At 38.4% G+C, this 22812-nt stretch overlaps 1 protein-coding gene across 2 annotated transcripts; it reads right to left on the reverse strand.

Moving 5' to 3' along the window:
* Window positions 1-2207: 2207 nt before the first annotated feature.
* On the reverse strand, window positions 2208-22374 carry ugp2a (UDP-glucose pyrophosphorylase 2a). Of its 2 annotated transcripts, none has more exons than XM_048196240.1 (10): window positions 22291-22374; window positions 18275-18405; window positions 15323-15430; window positions 11478-11663; window positions 10118-10251; window positions 6783-7080; window positions 5513-5710; window positions 5197-5439; window positions 2542-2646; window positions 2208-2452 (listed from the first exon to the last, which is right to left on the reverse strand). In XM_048196240.1, the coding sequence occupies exons 2-10, from the start codon at window positions 18371-18373 to the stop codon at window positions 2345-2347; spliced, it is 1479 nt and encodes a 492-aa protein (XP_048052197.1). In that variant the 5' UTR covers window positions 18374-18405; window positions 22291-22374; the 3' UTR covers window positions 2208-2344. The 2 variants fall into 2 exon arrangements, with proteins under 2 accessions (XP_048052197.1, XP_048052196.1); XM_048196239.1 differs by lacking the exon at window positions 22291-22374 and adding an exon at window positions 18618-18954.
* Window positions 22375-22812: the final 438 nt, after the last annotated feature.

A 22812-nucleotide genomic window follows, 5' to 3' on the forward strand; every position in this document is an offset into this window, starting at 1 on the left:
TTCTATTAATAATAGTGCTGTCAATCGATTAAAAAAATTAATCACATTTTTCTGTAAACGCGATTAATCGCACCTAACATTAACGTCTTTAATATATTTTTATAGTGTAATAATTTCACATTTAATCTTCAAACTAATGTGGAAACAACATAAAAACAGTATTTTAAATATTTGATTTGAACAGGTAGGAAATATCCAGAATAGACCCTTTTCACATGTCTGGGATTCTTGAAGTCGGGTAGTTCATAGTTGGGTAAAATTCTATGGCGGTGAATGAGAGATTACATTAAATATAGTTTTTGTGTCCCCATTTTCTCAAATAGCAAAACAAAAACTCAAAACAGTTTTTTTGTAATTTGATGAAAAGGTAATACAATACTTAGTATTATAAATGTACATACATTTAAAAAAATTAAAATATAAATATTTACGTTATCAAACACTTCACAGTCTTCACTGCATAATTTAGATTAAAATATAGATTAATTTTTATTAAGCTACAAAAGTTATTCAATTAAGAGTGAGTGTTTTTTCTTTAACATTAAAGATTAATTTTAGAAAAATGTAATTTACCTTGGCATAGTTGAATAACAAGAGTTCAGTACATGGAAAAGACATGTAGTGGAGTTTCAAACTCCATTGTTTCTTCCTTATATAAATCTCATTTGTTTAAAAGACCTCAGAAGAACAGGCAAATCTCAACATAACACTGACTGTTACGTAACAGTCGGGGTGTACGCCCCCAATATTTGCATATGCCAGCCCATGTTCCCAACATTATGAAAGGCATTAGACAAGGGCAGCCAGTAACGTCTGGATCTGTGCACAGCTGAATCATCAGACTAGGTAAGCAAGCAAGAACAACAGCGAAAAATGGCAGATGGAGCAATAATAACTGACATGATCCATGATATCATGATATTTTTAGTGATATTTGTAAATTGTCTATCTAAATGTTTCGTTAGCATGTTGCTAATGTACTGTTAAATGTGGTTAAAGTTACCATCGGTTATTACTGTATTCACGGAGACAAGACTGTCGTTATTTTCATTATTAAACACTTGCAGTCTGTATAATTCATAAACACAACTTCATTCTTTATAAATCTCTCCAACAGTGTGTAATGTTAGCTTTAGCCACAGAGCACCATCAAACTCATTCAAAATCAAATATAAACACCCAAATAAATACTAAACTCACATGACCCGAAGCATGCATGCAGCATACACGACGAACATCTTGTAAAGATCCATTTGAGGGTTATATTAGCTGTGTGAACTTTGTAAATGCACTGTATTATAGAGTCGTGAGCTCGATGGGCAGGGAGCATGAGATTTAAAGGGCCAGCAGCCCCTGAATCAGTGCATAGTTAATGATGCCCCCAAATAGGCAGTTAAAAAAATGAATTTAAAAAAATCTATGGGGTATTTTGAGCTGAAACTTCACAGACACATTCAGATGGACACCTTAGACTTATATTACATCTTGTAAAAAAACGTTCGATGGCACCTTTAATGACGGACTGTAGCAGGTTTATAAGGCTGCTGTCACTTTAAGACCTGTCGCACATGAAGCGGATCTGCATCCTATTTTCTCACAACTCTGTGTTCGTTTATGATTTTAACTCATTCAAAACTGTTCTTACATGGATACGACAAATTTTCGTTTTTTTTTTTGTAATTTTGTGTTTTTGTCCATTAAAAAAAAAAAGCGAACTCAATGCGTCCGGCACGCTGTTTGAAACAGCATTCTGTGAGTCAAGTGTGTCTGTCTGTCAGGACCTGACGTTCTCTTTTGGGTCTTGTTGTCGCGGTTGAATGGTTTAAAAGCATTTTGCACGAAAAAGAGCACGATCCTATAATGTAAGGCTAGCTAAAGGATGACGGAAAAAAACAGATGCTGCGTTAAATATTTTTAACGCGTTAAAATGGTAAAAAATAATTGCATGCGTTAACGCGTTAATTTTGACAGCATAATAATTATGCATTTACAGTCATTTGAGCAATTTTCTACACTCCAAAAACATCACTGAAGATCCAAAACATTTTAATTTCTGCTGTAAAGAATTTTTTTAAAGGGATGTCTCCTGCTTTCATCCTCTGCCACTTCTGATATTAATCTTTTACTGCGTGAGCTACATAGCAGCACACCAGTCTTGTTAACTGAATATACAGCCCTTTTTGAAATTCACTGTGAAAAGCATGAAATTGTGTTCTTATGGGCATTTAATACTGATCATATGGACGGCTTTTGATGGTCACACTCAAATCTGACACACATTTCCACACATACACATATAAATGTCCAGGTGACATGTTGGACAGCTGATGTGATTGTAAAGGCCTCAGTGGTCCAGGATGCGCAGGTTTCCTGAAACGATCTTGTTCTCTAGCATCGCTCCAGCCGGGATGTCAATTCTGTCTCCATGATTGGCAATAATGATAACCGTTCCCTGTTATACATAAACAACAAGTTAAACAACAAGACAACACACAATGTTTGTGAATGCTCACAAATGCCTAAATCCGTATCCGTCCGTACCTTGAGTGTGACTTGTTTTCCGAAGGTAACGTCCCCTGACACAGTGAGGTGATCCAGCTCCAGCATGTCTGGGATGCTCTCAAACCTTTTCAGGAAGTCTCGAACCTAGAAAGTTCAATTTCTTTTATGCTGATATGCAAAGTATGTTCTTACAAAGTATGCTTAATATGAAAATATGAAATTGTATAAAAAGTACTTAATTACTGAACAATGTTTCAAGCCTTAAAAGCTTGAATAACTGAATTATGTCCTGTTTTAAATGTAATATAATACATTTTAAATCTAACATATTTGTAATATTATTAATAAAATAAATGTATTTCATTACTGAACAGCTCATTTAATGTTTAATTGAATACTTCTAGGAAATGATTAACTTTATTAACATTTTTATTTTAAATTTCTTTAATGTTTTAAATATATAATTTATATAATAATAACAATATAAATTGCTTATTATAGTCTATTATTATGATAATGAGTGTCAATGGCGGGGAAAGAGTTCATGTGAAGTCAGAGTTTCTCAGCTTTCCGTCTTTTCACTGTTATACGCTAAGGGGGCGCTATTACACATCTTCTGAAAGAGTACAGAATATCCAGATCAAAACAAGCAAAAAAATTAGCAGAAACAAGCGATAAAAGCATTGCTTATGCACATTGTAGTCTTGTGATTTTCTCAGCTTTTTGTTCAAAACGTTGTTTTTTATGAAACTTACCCACATTCAAGTGTTGATTAAAAAAAGAATAAATATAGCTAGAATAAAATAAAAAAGCAGAGCAAAAAGCAGAGTCTCTGTTCTTTCTTTTGATATATTGCATGTTTAGATATTTATACCATAAAATATTTTAGGGACCATGACATTTTTATGAAAACTATCAAAAACCCTGGTGGTGGCTGGCAACTTTAAAAAAAAACAAAAAAACACTGGTGGTAGGGAAGAAATTAAAGGGCTTTTCATACTTGAAATAGTTAACCCTGGGTCATTCTAAACCCGGGGTAAACAGAATCCTGGGTTATCTTGCTTCATGTTTCACACTGTTTCACACTCATAATTTACCTGGGGTTAACAATTAATCCCAGGTATTAATCCTAAACCCTGAGTTAACATTCTTATTTGCGTATTTGCGATGCCAGTGTCACTGATTGGATGAACGCAGCATGCGACATGTTTACATAAAAGCTCTAGCATTGCACATCCTCGTATTGCCGACTGTACTATTGAGTTTATACTGGACATTTCGGACTATAAATGTCAGAATAAAATGGTCTCTTCCCTCAAATTGTCACGTTTTCTGTCAGCATACTTAATTTACAGTTTATATACAATGCGCAGTGTTTCCGTGACTGTCCAAAGCAGGCAAATATGAGTGGTCTGTTGCCAAGCGTCTAGCTGTAACATTTTAAAGCTGCCCTAGAACCAGTTTTCACAAGATGTAATATAAGTCTGTGTCCCCTGAATGTGTCTGTGAAGTTTCAGCTCAAAATACCCCATAGATTTTTTTTAATTAATTTTTTTAACTGCCTATTTTGGGGCATCATTAACTATGCACCGATTCAGCGCGCGGCCCCTTTAAATCGCACGCTCCCTGCCCCCCCGAGCTCTCGACTATAATACAGTGCATTTACAAAGTTCACACAGCTAATATAACCCTCAAATGGATCTTTACAAGATGTCCGTCATGCATACTGCATGCATGCGTTGGATCATGTGAGTATAGTATTTATTTGGATGTTTACATTTGATTCTGAATGAGTTTGATAGTGCTCCATGGCTAAAGCTAACATTACACACTGTTGGAGAAATTTATAAAGAATGAAGTTGTGTTTATGCATTATACAGACTGCAAGTGTTTAAAAATGAAAATAGCGACGGCTCTCTTGTCTCCGTGAATACAGTAAGAAACGCTGGTAACTTTAACCACCTGTAACAGTACATTAGCAACATGCTAACGAAACATTTAGAAAGACAATTTACAAATATCACTAAAAATATCATGTTATCATGGATCATGTCAGTTATTATTGCTCCATCTGCCATTTTTCGCTATTCTCCTTGCTTGCTTACCTAGTCTGATGATTCAGCTGTGCACAGATCCAGATGTTAATCTTGGCTGCCCTTGTGTAATGCCTTGAACATGGGCTGGCATATGCAAATATTGGGGTCATACATATTAACGATCCCGACTGTTACGTAACAGTCGGTGTTATGTTGAGATTCGCCTGTTTTTCGGAGGTCTTTTAAACAAATGAGATTTACATAAGAAGGAGGAAACAATGGTTTTTGAGACTCACTGTATGTCATTTCCATGTACTGAACTCTTGTTATTTAACTATGCCAAGGTAAATTCAATTTTTGATTCTAGGGCACCTTTAACATCATCATTTCACACTGTACAGGTTTGGCAATGTGGGGTTAACACCGCAAAAGCAGTGCTAACTCTGCTCTGGAGCAGGCTTTCATAACCCCAGGTAAAAAGGGACACTAACCTCGCTTCTAAATTACAAGTGTGAAACGTTCCATTACCCAGGGTTAAAAACAGTGTTTAGAACAACAATAACCTGGGGTTAAGCACAGTATGAAAAGCCTTTCTGTCTAAGTGGGTGGCTCTTGGCCAGAATAAGCCGCCCAGTCAAAAGTCTGCCTCAGTGCTTACCTTGGTGAAGGAGCTGCCCAGTTTGACGTGCGGTGTTGAGGGGAACTCTCTCTTGGGGCTCATGGTCAGTGACCCCGCATCCATGCTGTATAGGTTGGACATGACCAGCAGGAGGTCAGAGGTGGTTTTGACAGGCAGGAAGCGGCTGCGGGGCACGTTGATGCCAAGCGCGTTTTCGAAGCTCTTCATGGCAGAGCCCACAGCCGTCTCCAACTGAATGACATTCAGACCGCCATCTAGAGTCTGGAGACAGAAGCGGAATGCTGTTTCATACACAAAAGTGCACATGTGTTAATGTAGATGGTATGGTGTTCACCTTAGGGTTAACAATGATCTCCATGTCCATCGCGTTCTTTTCGTGGAGCCTTTTAATGGCCGGCAGGCTGATCCACAAGTTGTTGGTGTTGAAGATCTTGAACTTGGTGACAGATTTAAACTCATCTACGTGAGCTTTGGGCACCTGAGCGATCTCCAGCAGCCTGAGTTTACCATCATACTGTGTCAGCGTACCACCCTGAAACAAACAACACCAACTGATTTGCATTAGCCAATGAGCTTCAAGGCCCTGATATACTCACTTCTGCTAAGGGGCAAAAAGAACCTCTGCAGCATTACGCTGTTAGCGAACATCCTGACATCGTCCACGCTGCTGAGAGTGCTGTTTAGATGAATATGTAAATGTGTGCCACGCACTTTCCTCTCAATAGCAAAATTAACATGTAACGAAATTGACAGCAGTGAGAAAAGAGCAGTTAAGCATCTGATCATAGAGATGTGGATTTATTTGCACCAGCTCTGTAATTCGACACTCAAATAAAGTGATGTCACATTTATTTATAAAGCACTTTATACAATAGATTGTTTAAAAGTAAGCAGCTTTACAGTATTAGACATGAAAAACAGAGTCAGTGTCTTTTTTGATCAGAATTACAACTTCAATATCTACTAAAAATGCAGCTCTCCAGTGTTCATGTTTTTACTTACATCTGACCTCAACAGACTGAACAGAAGAAATGAACTGGAAAAGATATCCATGTCAAAGAAGGCAGAATATGTAATATAATATATCATATAATACTAAATAAAGTCACATTTATTTATATAGCACTTATACTACAATAGAGCACTTTAATTTAATGCGAACAATTTAATGGTATTAAAAATGAAAAACTGTCAATTTTGTGTGGTCATGTTTTTACTTGCATCCGACTTCAACGGACTGAACAGAAGAAATTAACCGGAGAAGATTTCCACGTCAGGAAGGTGGAGCCACAGAGCACACCTACCTATTATGTGATGTTTACATTTCTGAAAAGTTCACTTTGGCAAGCTGTTTAAATTCCAAACAAACTTAATTTTGCCTGATTTTGTTCCAAATGGCATCATACAAGTTCGTTCTTGATTTTCCATTAAAGTTTATCGGGGCCTTAGAGGACCATTTCAACCAAAGTTTATTCACCCTCATGTCAATCGAAAAACAAATCTGAACACAAAAAATGAGAAATTTTGAAGAATGTTCATGCTGCTCTGCTTTTGTGTTTCACAGAATGAAAAAAGGAATACGTTAGCATGGTAAACACACTCACCTTCACATCAGCTCGCGTCTTATCAGTGACCTCCATGACGAATTCACAGCGTTTGCCACTGGGCTGGCTCATCAGGTGGTTCAAGATGTGCAAGTCCACCGTGGCACCCAGGTTATCAATGTTGGACACAAAAATGTACTCTTTCCCTTCAGCGATGAGCTTGTCTAGCAGGCCGGAGTTGTAAAAGCTGGCATAGATGTCTCCATGCCCGGGTGGGTACCAGGCTTCTTCATTCTCACCCGTCAGGCCCATGTTAGTGGCCACTGGTAACAACGACTCCTTATTGATCCTGGGATACCTGTGCAGGAGCGGAAAATAGACAAGTTGACAACTAAAAACCAGTTAAAGGTGCAGTAAGCGATATCTGAGAAACACTGTTGATATTTGAAATCAACCCTAACACACCCCTCCCTTCATTGCTCCGCCCCAAAACACGGAATGCAAGCGTGGATGTCTCTTTATCATAGATGAAGCGAAGCAAAATAATGCTTTGTAAAAAAAAAAAGATGACGAATTAACGACAAGGAAGAACAAAAAGTGAACATAAAGTACACAAGAGTATACAAGCAAGAGTTGGTTGTTAGTCTTCAGCAACACACCAGCTCCAGACAAACAATGACACTCAAACTGTCCTGTTACTATATAGCTAACATTAGCAGAAACAACGCAACCTCTGCGTCTGTTTTCAGGTCTTCCCGCTTCAGTCTCTCCAGCGCTGGAAACCTTTTCTAATTTTAACGCAGGTCCTAAAGCTCTTGCCTGATCATAACCCATTTTTCCCAGTGATAATCTTCTGACCTTTTCTCTTTTGTAATGTCTCACAGCCATCTCTCTTTCTACAGTCTTTCTTCAAATCTCCCTCTCTCTCACCCCCCATCATCATGAGTGGACACGCCCCCACCACTGATTGGCTCACTCTCTCTCCTCCCCCATCATGAGTGGACATGCCCCCTACCACTGATTGGTTCACTCTCTCTCCTCCCCCATCATGGGTAGACACACCCCACACCGCTGACTGGCTCACTCTCTCTCCTCCCCCATCATGAGTGGACACGCCCCCTACCACTGATTGGTTCACTCTCTCCTCCCCCATCATGGGTGGACACGCCCCACACCGTTGACTGGCTCACTCTCTCTCCTCCCCCATCATGAGTGGACACGCCCCCTACCACTGATTGGTTCACTCTCTCCTCCCCCATCATGGGTGGACACACCCCACACCGTTGATTGGCTCACTCTCCTCCCCCATCATGAGTGGACACGCCCCATACTGCTGATTGGCTCACTCTCTCACCTCCCCCATCATGGATGGACACGCCCCATACCGCTGATTGGCTCACTCTCTCTCCTCCCCCATCATGAGTGGACACGCCCCATACCGCTGATTGGCTCACTCTCTCTCCTCCCCCATCATGAGTGGACAAACCCCCTATTGCTTATTGGCTCACTCTCTCTCCTCCCCCCATCATGAGTGGACACGCCCCACACCTCTGACTGGCTCACTCTCTCACCTCCCCCATCATGAGTGGACATGCCCCATACTGCTGATTGGCTCACTCTCTCTCCTCCCCCATCATGAGTGGACACGCCCCCTACTGCTGATTGGCTCACTCTCTCTCCTCCCCATCATGAGTGGACACGCCCCACACATCTGACTGGCTCATTCTCTCTCCTCCCCCATCATGAGTGGACACGCCCCATACTGCTGATTGGCTCACTCTCTCTCCTCCCCCATCATGAGTGGACACGCCCCACACATCTGACTGGCTCATTCTCTCTCCTCCCCCATCATGAGTGGACACGCCCCATACTGCTGATTGCCTCACTCTCTCTCCTCCCCCATCATGAGTGGACACGCCCCCTACTGCTGATTGGCTCACTCTCTCTCCTCCCCCATCATGAGTGGACACGCCCCACACATCTGACTGGCTCATTCTCTCTCCTCCCCCATCATGAGTGGACACGCCCCCTACCACTGATTGGTTCACTCTCTCCTCCCCCATCATGGGTGGACACGCCCCACACCGTTGATTGGCTCACTCTCTCCTCCCCCATCATGGGTGGACACGCCCCACACCGTTGACTGGCTCACTCTCTCTCCTCCCCCATCATGAGTGGACACGCCCCCTACCACTGATTGGTTCACTCTCTCCTCCCCCATCATGGGTGGACACGCCCCACACCGTTGATTGGCTCACTCTCTCTCCTCCCCCATCATGAGTGGACACGCCCCCTACCACTGATTGGTTCACTCTCTCCTCCCCCATCATGGGTGGACACACCCCACACCGTTGATTGGCTCACTCTCTCTCCTCCCCCATCATGAGTGGACACGCCCCATACTGCTGATTGGCTCACTCTCTCACGTCCCCCATCATGGATGGACACGCCCCATACCGCTGATTGGCTCACTCTCTCTCCTCCCCCATCATGAGTGGACACGCCCCATTACCGCTGATTGGCTCACTCTCTCTCCTCCCCCATCATGGATGGACACGCCCCATACCGCTGATTGGCTCACTCTCTCTCCTCCCCCATCATGGGTGGACACGCCCCACACCTCTGACTGGCTCACTCTCTCACCTCCCCCATCATGAGTGGACACGCCCCCTACTGCTGATTGGCTCACTCTCTCTCCTCCCCCATCATGAGTGGACACGCCCCCTACTGCTGATTGGCTCACTCTCTCTCCTCCCCCATCATGAGTGGACACGCCCCACACATCTGACTGGCTCATTCTCTCTCCTCCCCCATCACGAGTGGACACGCCCCCTACTGCTGATTGACTACAATTATGTTGTGCTGCTCAGTCCGATCCGATAACAGTGTTTCTCAGAAATAATTTACTGCAATTTTAAAGCTGTGGCCTAGCAGTTGGGTGAATCACTCTTGAAATAATTATACCACAATTACTGATGTTTTTCTATAAGAATGGATGTTCCCTAAAGCTGGCTGATAAATAAACAAAGCATTCACAAACACCATAAACGTGTTTTAGTTCCCTTAAATCTAAATCCTTTAAATTTAAAGGTATTCAGAACAGAACACAGAAAAATGTATTTAAAGCAAAATTGAAACTACCCACATTTGTTTTAATGCGCTATACAAACACACTTGTGTTCACATACTTCACTCATTCGGCACAAACCCAAATGTTTGCGCTTTGCACATTTTATGTTCTTGGCGTTAATAGTATTATTTAAGTTGCTCAGGAATAGAAGTCACTGCATGTTTCTGATGATAAAAAACTGCGACTTGTATTCCGTAAAATACTTATAAAGTTCATATTTCTCACTGGCCTGGATAAGGATGTGTGTACTTGTGTGTATGTGTACCTGCTCTGGTTGAAGGTGTGTATCTTGAGGCGGTGATGTGTGTACTTCTGCAAGATCTTCTTAGTGTCCTCATCTGTGTTGAAGGAGTTCATCAGCACCAGCGGCACGTCTGCATTATACGTCTTATTTAGATGCTGAAAGAGAAAGATTCACCTGAGATCTTTAATTCGACACACCAAAATTCTCCAGTTGCTTTATTTTCGTTGTTCCATGTGAAATAACTTTTTTATATATAAATATCACATGTGTAAATTGATGTGCAATTTATTTTTGTTATATCTTAAATGACTTACTGTATGACCATTACATCAAAGCATATGATCGCATAAAGTCACTCTCAATTAAATTATTTTAGATGTTAAAATACATCCTTTTCAAAACTGGGAGCAAAAATCTTCAAGAAAACAATGTGATACTGATATGATTGTTCATGTGTGGTTAACCCAGCATGGGTTGCCATTTCAGTGTAGAAGATGTATCAGAGGTATTTTTTATTACATGACAAAATACTATTTCTTTTGAATTTCTTTCTGAATTTCTTTTGATTTTGTCATGTGGAAAAAACCTGTTATTATGCAACTCTGCAGTAAGCGGTCATTGACACAGAGGGAAACCTTAACCAAGGTCTGAAACTGCAAACAGGGTCTTACATCATCTTAAATAGATTGTAAATAAGCCAAAGAAATGTCTAAACCCATGTATTTGAACTAAATGACACATCATTCACTGTTTGAATTCAGTTTTTAAATTATAAAAACATACAAAAAAGTTTGATGTCAGTAAGATTTCTTTTTAAAGAGGACCTATTATGCCCTTTTACAAAGTTTTGATTTTGTTTTTGGGGTCTACTAGAACAGGTTTTCATGCTTGAATTTTCAAAAAACACCTTATTTTTCCCATTTTTGACATTGTTGCAGCACCTCTCGTCCCAGTCTGTCAGTAACGCTCTGTTTAGTTCCTGACTCTATGAAGCCCCTCCTTCTGAAAAGCACAATAATGTGCTCTAATTGGTTGGCTGGATCAATAAATAATACAATTATATAGCGCATTTAACAAACGCGGGTAGTTTCAGTTTTACTTCAAGCATGTTTGGGAAATGTCACGCCCCTTACCATAACCAAGAGTTTCAACACCCTACTAATGCAACTTAACCAGGTCTCGCCTCTTTTATTTTGGTATGCCTTGGGCGGGAAATAAGGAATATTGTGACAGGTTCATTCCTGGAAGAAAATTTAAGACTACAATGGAGGCAGGGTGTTCAAAAACAGTGTGCACTGATATAGAGAATAACTCTCTTTGAAGTGACTTTGTGCTTTGTAGCTTTGCAGACACTTTGCAGGAAGCATGTGTGATGCAATACCTCAATCTGCTGTACAGTCAGGTCCAGGAAAGTGTTTTCATTCCGCACGCTGATGAGACTTTTGGGTCCTTTGCAGCCCATGCTGGTCCCCAAACCTCCATTGAGCTTCACCACAGCCAGTTTATTAAGGCTGGACGCCACATCTGCAGGAAGACCCTTCAAATTGATCTTCTCATAGGGCTGGATCTGTTGAAGCAAGAGAAATAATGAGGGAGAGAAAGACACACGTAAACCATATCATTTGTCCACTGAGCTGTATGGTTGCATGCCAATGATATTGTTTTATTAGAGAAAGTCCTTTTTTGAAGTTAACAGGACATCACTTTTATTCAGAGTGAAGATTTTGGGATGTATAGTTTAATTCACTTTTCAGTATAGGGTTTATTTACTCCAGTCAAACAGAGCTGGTCCTTCAAACTGACCTCAAAAAATCTCACAAAGGCATTAACCCTCAGATCATGACATGAAAAGCAGAACACTGTGACAGCTTTGAGAGACTGAAACAGAGACATACTATTAATACACATTATTTTATATGAATCATGAGCTGATTTGATCAGATCTCTCAGAATTTGGGTGTGTTGCATTTGATAAGAGCTTCCTGTGTGCAACTGATCTATATCTGCACACACATCGACACAGATGAACAAACCATGAATCAAAATTGCGTAAAGCAAGTCTTTCTTCGGTAGTTTCATCACAGCAGCAACTGTTGAATTTATTTCGCTGCTGTCAAGGCAAAAAAGGTCACAGTCCAATGACTCAGAGTCCCCAGCAACTAGAAACTCTGTGCATCTGATTAAACTTCAAGTTGCCATTTTATTGATTTTCCTTGTGGTCCACTTAAAATGTTAGTCTATCATTTTGCATCAAAAACAATTCAAAATAATTTACATTTTTGGGTTAAAGTAATATTATGCATTCATGACAAGTTAAGCTTATTTGACAGCATTTGTGGCATAATGTTGATTACCACAAAATTAACTTCCACTTCATTTTTTAACTTTTTTCTTTTAAAGGTCCCGTTCTTCGTGATCCCATGTTTCAAACTTTAGTTAGTGTGTAATGTTGTTGTTAGAGTATAAATAAAATCTGTAAAATTTTAAAGCTCAAAGTTCAATGCCAAGCGAGATATTTTATTTAACAGAAGTCGCCTACATCGAACGGCCAGTTTGGACTACATCCCTCTACTTCCTTCTTTAATGACGTCACTAAAACAGTTTTTTGACTAACCTCCGCCCACAGGAATACACAAGAGTTGCGTTTGTAGAGTGTGTTTGTCGCCATGTCGTCGAAACGCTGTTATTTTCATCCCGCAGTCCAATCACCGGGTCTGATTCCGGCTCAAATTGATAGGGTAAAATTGAAGACATGTTTACAATAACACTGAGCACGTGCATCTCCACGTTATGGTAAGAGGCGTGACCTTTCCGGGCAAGGAGCGCTAAGCTGCTGTCGAATCACAACACAGGAACCACTGGCACAATCAGAACTCGTTACGTATTTCTGAAGGAGGGACTTCATAGAACAAGGAAGTCATCAGCCCATTTTTATGACAGTGGAAACAGCGGTATACAGATAAGTAAATTATGTGAAAAATACTGTTTTTTTTACACGCGAAACATGAACACATGTTATATTGCACACTATAAACACAATCAAAGCTTCAAAAAAACATGAAAAACGGGACCTTTAAAGCAAAAATGTTGTTTACACTTATAATGGAAGTGAATGGGGACCTATAATGCCCCTTTTACAAGATGTAATACAAGCCCCCAGAATGTGCCTGAAGTTTCAGCTCAAAATACCCCACAGATCCTTTATTATAGCTTGTCAAATTTGCCCATATTTGCGTGTGAACAAAAACACACCATTTTCGTGTGTGTCCATTTAAATGCAAATGAGCTGTTGCTCCCGGCCCACTTTCCAAAAGAGGGCGGAGCTTTAACAGCTCACGCTTCGGTTGCTCAACAACAACAAAACTGGAGAATCTCACGCAGCTAAAAATGAAGATTGTCAGTAACAGTGTTCAGCCTTACATTGTTCAAACCGGAGTCGACATTGATGGAGAGACTCATTAATGGAAGTTAATGGTTAATTGTTAATGTTGAGAATTGGATTGAAAGTGCGAAATAAATTTCTATTTATAAAACCCCTTTAAAAGAAGTATACTCAAGGTGAATAGCAGTAAAGTTATAACCACAGGCCAAATATATGGTTTCAAACCACCTCTCTCCTGACTGAACGTCCGCCAATGCGACAAAACGAAACATTTGAGATGTCGATTGAGAAAACGACACACACAAAAACACACTCTTTCAGCTGACCGATCAAGCATCCAGCCAGTGAGCACTTCCACGGATGAGGACTGAAATAGGACCATTGAGAATTATGCTATGCCTCAATGCTGATCTAGAAGCAGCCGTGACGTTTATTTCATAATGGGTGTGATGAGTGTCGATCTAATGGGGCTGATTTCAGATCAGCCTGCTTTACTATGTGCTGTAACATGAGTTTCACAACGGCTGAGTTAAAAGAAATGTCAGCCAAGGTTGTGGGATGCTGGAAGTGCTGTACTATTCATAGTTTAACCTTCAGTGCGGGGGCATTTCTAGGGGGTTAAACGTGGGTTATTTGGGGAGGGGATCAACAGGGAAATGTCATGGACTTGATAAAGCACCCATACACATGCACGTTCTGCTGCTGCCGCTGTTCAGCGGCTCTATGAATGTGGTGATAGGAAAGTTGCAGAAGCACAAGTAAACGTAAAAAAATATGTAATATTTTATAATTTTGTGTTATAAAAAGGACAGCTGCAGTTGAATTACATTATATGTAATGTACACCTAAAATGTACAGTGGACAGCACTTTTCAAATGCACTTATTTATTTTATAAAAAGGAAAAAAAATATTGGGAATGATTATATCCTGTTTTTTTTAAGTAAAAAATGAAAAGAAAAAAACATTTTCATAAACATATTCATAAAATATTTTTTTTAAAAAAAGGTTATCATCGTTAGTTTTAAAATATTAAAACATTTATGATAAAATAAAAACATTAATATGTATTAGTTTAAATATTAGTAAATTTAAACAAAAAAATCAGAAATGTCGCCTTGGTAACAAACTGAAAATTTTAACTGGAAATAAATAAAAAATATAAATAAAAGCTAAAACTGAAATAAAAATAAATAGCAATATTAAAAAAATATATTAAAATGACAAAAGCACAAAGAAATGACTGAGAATTAAATTAAAATTAACATGAAAACTGAAAATATAAAAATAAAACATAATTCAAAATATTAATGAAACTATAATAAAACTAAAAAAAAAAACACTGGTAATAATATATGTAACATTGCTGAAACAATATCTGTTTTATACAAAAAACATTTTCTATATACACAGTAGTGGCCAAAAGTGATGTCTAGTCTAGGAAAATTGACATCTTCACCTTTTTTTCAAATATTATTAAAAATGTGTTAAAGATTTTGTAAGCATATTGCATAGTTGTGCTTGGAGTCAACCGTTTTATTTGTGATAGCTGCAGAATTGTGCAGACAATTTTTGGTCAGGCTGTCATTCAAAGAAATTATGAACACATGCACAAAAAAAACAATAGAGAACCAAAAGAAATATTAATAAATACCTTAACGAAGTTTTGTGTATCCTTCATACTTAAAATATTTAAAAAATATGATTTTTTCCCCCTCGTATTTTGATGGTTAAAACTTGTAGGGTTATTAAAAACAAACATCCACTCCAATTATTACTTTTGGCCACTACTGTATATCTTAACATGTCATTTTTAATTCCTCATCCTAGCACTCATTGCTCTCACCGAGTCTTCAGGTGGTCTCTGGATCTTGGCCCAGTCAACAGACGGTCCCTTCTCCTGAAGGAAACGGTGAAAGAGCTTCTTGAAGCCCTCAAAGTCCTTCCTAGAGATCTGCAAGAGCACAAATAAGCATATTACAGTTACATTTCACACAATTTCATCACATTTTTAGCTTGGTAGAATGTTAAGCTCTATATCCTGAAGTTCAGTATTCAATAATGTGTATTATTTCAGGGCCAAGAGTGACGAAGAGTCTTTCTATTTGAAATCAACAAATCCTGAGTCACACTAGATAGGCAAAACATTTGTGAGGGTTTTGGGATGCTGTCAGCCTTCACCAGAACTATGAAGAGAAAATACAACTGAAACTGTCTTTCTCCCATAGACTGCCATTGCAAGTGCATTACTGTACACAAACTGCACACTACTCCATAGAGATGAACTTGTATTACATCTGGATATCCATTTAATGGTTTATTAAAATGCTTTAGAATATTTAATCTGAATGTTTTATAAAACTGAAACTGAATCTGAATCAACACATCACAGAGTTACAAATGCGTGATTAATCATATCCCTAATTACTGTGTTTAACACTGTGCAGCATAAATGCATAATTAATACTCCTTTAACCTTTAGACTAAACCCTCTGGTGCTGCATCATGGGACGACAGACTGTAATTAAGGCACACTTCTTTCGTTAGGTCAGAGTTTCATACTAACTAATTAATAAGACCGCATGCTGTGTGCCATAACTGATCACATTATTAACAGCAGTTTCATTGTGAATAAACATCGCAAACTAGGCTAGAAACAAAATAGACATTTCCAATACGTGCACAAGACCTCAAATTAATCACTTCCAAATGAGTAATTTTATAAAGGCAGCGGCTATTTGCACTAAGTTATATATTATTATATACTATTTTATTAAGTGAAAATAGCATATTTTCTTAGTGATAGATCTATATACACCATGTAAAAGTCTCAGTTCTTTGCAATAAGAGTAAATAGTAATTAGATGCTGTACATTGTATTGGCAGATACTATTTGCACCTCAGTATTTTTGTACATTCCAATTTTAGAACATTATTTTCATTTTTCTAGAAAATAAATGCATATCTGATGTGATATGTGATGGGAAAATGGATTCGAACCTGCATCGATTACGTTAAAAGCCAGATCTACATGCCTAACTCGCTACTGCTGCGTCACTGAAGACGTTGAATTCTGCGCTTCTTTTTTAAAACTTGAGTGGCCCAACCAGACATTGGTGGGCGGAGCTAGTGTAAATAGCGTTTGCCAACAAGGGACGCTATCTGCACTTAGTATAAATAAACACTCAGTTTTATATTAGGGCAATGCATTTACCAAGTTCTTAGAAATATAAGCATTTTTGGGTAACACCTTACAATAAGGGTTCATTTGTTAACATTAGTTAATGTATTAACTAACATGAACTAACAACGAGTGATACATTTGTTACAGTATTTATTAATCTTTGTAAATGTTAGTTAATACAACTCCAGCTGTTCATTATTTGTAACCTAATGTTAACTAATGAAACCTTAAAGGATTGGTCCACTTTTAAATAAACTTTTCCTGATAACTTACTCACCCCCACGTCATCCAAGATGTTCATGTCTTTCTTTCTTCAATCGAAAAGAAATTAAGGTTTTTGATGAAAACATTCCAGGATTATTCTCCTTATAGTAGACCTCAATGGGCACCAAACAGTTGAATACTGTACTATACAACTGAACTAGCATATTGCATATAAAAATTAGTTCAAACTTTGACCTGTGGAGGGCAGTAATACACTTAGCAGCATCTACACTGCTGGAATTCTAATAGAGGAGAAGAAGAGAGCTAGTTCAAGATGAGCATTTATGGCTAAAACTTATATAATTTTCAAGTTTTTTCAGAAAATGAGTGATGGTTTCACTAGATAAGACTCTTATTTCTCATCTGGGATCGCGTTGAACAATTTGAAGCTGCAGTGAAACTAATTTTGACCTTCAACCGTTTGGTGCCCATTGAAGTCTACTATAAGGAGAATATTCCTGGAATATTTTCATCAAAAACTTTAATTTCTTTTCGACTGAAGAAAGAAAGACATGGACATCTTGGATGACATGGGGGTGAGTAAATTATCAGGAAAAGTTTATTTAAAAGTGGACTAATCCTTTAATGTAAAGTGTTACCTGTTTTTTTTTTACGTTACATGCATTTTGGAAAATCATTCATAGTTTTTACAAAACAAATTTTATGTGTTTGATTTAATGGCTCTAAAAAAGTCAAGCGGTGTAACCTTCAAAGTAAAAAGTGATAAAATATTTACCTTACACCTTGAATTAATGTGAGTATGCACATTATAATCATTATTTTCAAACTTTTCATGATAAAAATAGGTTTTACAAAGATCATGAATTTTTTTAATCATAAATATCATGAAATTTTCATGATTTGACAACCTGAAATGTAAAAAAAAAAAAAAAAAAAATTAAATGCATACAGGATATATCTATATCTTATATTTATTATAGTAATAATTTATTTATTACTTTAATAATTAATAAAAATAACTTATGTATGTATGATTTGCATTAATAATGTATTTTTGAATAATTTAAGAGATCCAGACAACAAAATTGCTTTCCCTGACAGCAACATAGTGTGGCCCAGATCCGGCCCACATTTGGTACATGTGGATAACACACGGATCAGATGTGGGCCGGATCTGGGCCGACACTTTGTTGCTGTCAGGGTTACATCATTATGGTTACTGACCTTTAAAACAACGCAAGCCTAGAGCATGATCCCATTCTGCTATGTAAACGTGTGTGTGGTGATATATTTGGGTACATGTGTGAGTTGGGCGTTAGAAATGTATATGGAGTCTTGGACAGAAGCACCACTGAAACGAGCGCATAGTTCGCAGGACAAGGGTCTCACCTCAGCCTCCAGTGTCTTGGCGGTGGTCAGGAGCTTCTCCAGCTCTGTGTGCATGGAGTTCTCATGCTGCAATCTCAGCTTCTCCTGAAACTCCGCCATCCCTGCATTAGGACTGCTCCTCCTATACAGATCTGACATGCAAACACAAGGAAAAGAAAACATTACTTACAATATTAAATGCTTGATGACTTTGCAACTGATGATTATTAGAAATATTTTGTTCTACCATGATTCTCTGAAGTACCATGAGTATCATGTATATAATGTAGGTATATATCAGAGTAGCATCATTATCATCTAACACCATTGTACCACCAAAACAGGCTATGAAGAATCCACTTACCAGCAACAAAAGACATTATCAAGAATTTCTGACAACTCCCAGATTTAAAAAAAAAAAAAAAAAACAGTATATATCAATCCTGAATGGATTTCACCAGTCCAGAGAGGTCCACTTAAACCATCAACTGTAGTACAGTTCCTTCTATTACACTATATTAAACTACAACAGCCTCAAAGTAGCAGTAACAAGATGCTTTGAGAACAGAGCATACGAACTCGAAGCGAACAGCCTGATCAGTTGAGATTTCAGACAGATTCACAGACTGTCATGTTCAGGACACCCGATCAGGGCTTTGTAACGCACTGCTGCAATGACAGAATGCGCAAAGAGAGAGAGAGAAAAGCGCACGATTCTTTTAATAAACTCCAGCACTGCCCACCCGTCACGTCACGGACTCGGGGAAAAAAGTAAATAAGTACAGACACAGTGAACAACTCTTGCAGGTACATTATTTAATTTGCCAGGTGAATTATTAATCACTTCAGCATCATCGCTTTGTCACGTGCAGCACGAACTGGACGCTGTTGACACAGGGCGCGTTCTGAGCGCTGGACGTTCGAATGGAACGCGTTTTTGAATCCGTCTCTGCTCTAATGGTGGCGGGATTTTGATTAATCCCAGTGAGTGACTGGAATCTTCCGAATTCTTTTACAAAGAATACAAAAAAATGACTGGACATTAAAGGATTAGTTCACTTTCTAATAAAAATTTCCTGATAATTTACTCACCCTCATGTCATCCAAGATGTTCAATGTCTTTCGTTCTTCAGTCGAAAAGAAACTAAGGTTTTTGATGAAAACATTCCAGGATTTTTCTCCATATAGTGGACTTCAATGGAGATCAAACGGATGAAGGTCAAAATTACAGTTTCATTGCAGCTTCAGAGCGTTCTACGTGATCCCAGACGAGGAATAAGGGTCTTATCTAGAGAAACCACCACTCATTTTCTTAAAAAAAAAAAAAAATTATACATTTTAACCATAAACACTCATCTTGAACTAGCTCTCTTTTCTATTTGAATTCCAACAGTGTAGACCAGTGGTTCTCAAACTTTTTTCCCAGTGGGCCGCACAATGGTCCAAGTGCAAGTCTCACGGTCCGCATATAATTTACATATGACGTCACCAATGCAAACCAATCAGATTTAATGTTATGGTATTAGCAGATTATTATACCAAGATGTTGCACACAATAAATTACAAATAAAAACTAACTTACTGACATTAGCTTTACAATAATAATCAGTAATGCTCAATGAACACACAAACTGTATATACATCAGTTTAAGTTGCTATTTAATTCTGTATGACTCTTCAACAGCATCGCAATAGTCACCAAACAATCACATAAACGCCTTAATAAGCAAATGTTACTCAGCTCTTTTTACAAACAACACTGAGCGCACTGTAGGCTAATTACAATCTCTGACGATATCGAGCATTCTGTCATGTCGCAATCCCTCGCGCAGCATCGGATCCGCGAGCGCGCAGAGTTGGGCTCATTCCAGCCGCGGGTGCGCTAATGCGGTTATTTTTACTGATTTAAAATACATCAAACAAACACATCGAATTCACAGTTCAGTCTTTTGAAATTGTAGGTTTTGCTTGTCAAGTAGGCCTACTTTACTACAGAGCAAACAGGAAGGTTGCCCATCTCGCTCATTAGGCCTAACAGCAAACTGATTCTTCCATTCTTCTTACCTTTACTGCTGATGCTGCGACTCTTCTTGTTTGCATGTGTTCCTTCATTTTATCTTCCACATTTAGCTTTTCTCCTTTAATAACAAATTTGACCATTTTGAGGCTTAAATTTACAAAATTAATGGCTACTGTTTGAATTCTTCCTAAGCGCGCACTTGTGTTTGTTTCGTTAACTGAGTGATTGCGTCATTAGCCTATTGCCTGATGTCTGAAAATAATAAATGCTCACCAAAATTATTTTATATGAAAAGCATTATAGCTCATTTATATTTATTTAATTCACTTTAATTTAAATTTTAAAACAAAAATAAATTGTATGCTATTTTTTTATTATTATTATTATTATTATTATTATTGTGGTCGGCATATCGCGGGCCGCATTTACATTTGTGACGGACCGCAGGTTGAGAACCACTGCTCCACACCCATTCAAACGCTGCGTCGCGCGACTTGTGTCCAATTACATCAAACGTATATGCTCACTGGGTGTCATGGCAACTGAATCACGGAGGAAAACTTTAAATATCTCGCCTTCGCTTTAATTTCGGACCATCTCCAAAAAGACATAAAACACTAAACAAATGATTTTGACATGCGTTCATCAAAGTAGGAAATCCAGATTTTTAATCCCTTACACACAATTACTGCTGTTGAAATACGAAATGGAGGCGGGTCTGGATTGAATTCCCTCCGGGTCCGGATCCGGACCGGAGTCCGGACTTTGAGAAGTGCTGGTGTAGACAATGCTAAGTGTATTACTGCCCTCCTCAGGTTAAAGTTTGAACTAAGTCATATACAATATGCTGGTGCAAGTATATAACAATTAGTTCAAACTTTGACCTGTGGAGGGCAGTAATACACTTAGCAGTGTCTACACTGCTGGAATTCAAATAGAGAAGAAGAAGAGAGCTAGATAAGACCCTTATTTCTTGTCTGGTATTGCGTAGAACGCTTTGAAGCTGCAATGAAACTAATTTTGACCTTCAACCGTTTGGAGGCCATTGAAGTCCACTATAAGGAGAATAATCCCGGAATGTTTTCATCAAAAACCTTAATTTCTTTTCGACTGAAGAAAGAAAGACATGAACATCTTGGATGACATGGGGGTGAGTAAATTATCAGGAAATTTTCATTTGAAAGTGAACTAATCCTTTAAGTGAATCTGATTAATTAATACACAGAGTTCCTTTCTTGGGTTCATCTGCTGTAATTGTGGTACATTTGGTTAGGATTCATCCCAGTGACACGAAATTTCAATTTGTTCACTAAAACGTTTCCTGTTCCTTTCTGTGTGTAAAATGACCGAACCGGAGTGAATCCGATTTGTTTAAAAAACAGAGTTTAACTTGGTTTCATTGTTCTTTATTAACTTTGTGTCATTTTGATTGTATTTGTGTGTTTTACACATTCTTCTGCCTTCATTCTCTCCGAATTCTTGTTCAGTGAATCGCGTTCAGACTCAAAACCGTATTGTGAGTGTTATTATATGTTAGTATTAGTATCGAGATACTATTATAGTTTTTATTTTTCTGTTTACCGTTTTCATTTTAATAATTGCGACTTTATATCTAACAATTTCGAATTTTATCTGGCACTTTGCGATTCTTCTAGCTGTTTTGAACGCCCCCTTTAAATGTCAAGTGAACAGTTACAGTTGACTAACAGCACACAGCTATTGCATGAGGGGGAGTTATCTTTTTTCTGCTTTAATACAGACCTAAATAACCGCTTCTGTCTGTCCAAACACGACAAAAGTCATAGATAACCTCCTTTTCCAGTTGATAGGATTAAATCTGTTTTGAACTTTGCCCTAAATGAATTCCAAGCTCAATGGCCCCTTGCAAGCAAGCACAAGCACACTGCCCACACAGATAGTGGTTTTGAGGGGTTGGGGAACTATAATACTCAAGCACATCTAGACAGCAGACAGGCTTGCTTTGCTCATTTTTGACAAGCCATGCGAGGATACTCACGTCCACTGCACAACTCGCTGCTTCAAGGGCGGAAGTGGCGCACGAAATCGGTGTGTGGGTATGATGTTTGTTCACGGACCAATCAGAGTAGGGGGCGATCTGGCTCGACCAATCAGATAACAGCTATTTGGGTTTATTTGTGGATGGTGTTCGACAGAGTAAGCCTGTGAAACAGCGCCATCTCTTGGTTGTAAACAAACACACAATACACTTATTTTATCCGTGTTTTTATTTAGCCTATAATAATTACACAGGTTTATATGAAAGCTTTATGAGAAAAAAAAAAAAAAACTTGCTTTGCTAAATCATAATTTACCACAGTCATAATTATGACAAAAATTCAAAACTAGCCTAAAATTAGAACTATTAGTTAAAAGTAGCCTAAATTATATTTATAAAATGAAAGTCGACATACCCCATCATAATTATGACATAAAAGTAGAAATTGACAGCATAACTGTAACATTTTATGTTATTTTTTTTGTCAAATACTTTTTATTTTGTATGACTTACCGTCATTAT

The sequence above is a fragment of the Megalobrama amblycephala genome, linkage group LG7, assembly GCF_018812025.1.
Source record: "Megalobrama amblycephala isolate DHTTF-2021 linkage group LG7, ASM1881202v1, whole genome shotgun sequence".
NCBI classification, from domain to species: domain Eukaryota; kingdom Metazoa; phylum Chordata; class Actinopteri; order Cypriniformes; family Xenocyprididae; genus Megalobrama; species Megalobrama amblycephala.

What these genes read in the sequence shown, in the direction of transcription:
- ugp2a (XM_048196239.1), bottom strand. An exon ending in TGACTGTACAGCAGATTGAG is followed by an intron (nt 10,252 to 11,477) that starts GTATTGCATCAC and finishes TTTCTCTTTCAG; the next exon opens with CATCTAAATAAGACGTATAA. An exon ending in GAAAACAAGTCACACTCAAG is followed by an intron (nt 2,453 to 2,541) that starts GTACGGACGGAT and finishes TATGTATAACAG; the next exon opens with GGAACGGTTATCATTATTGC.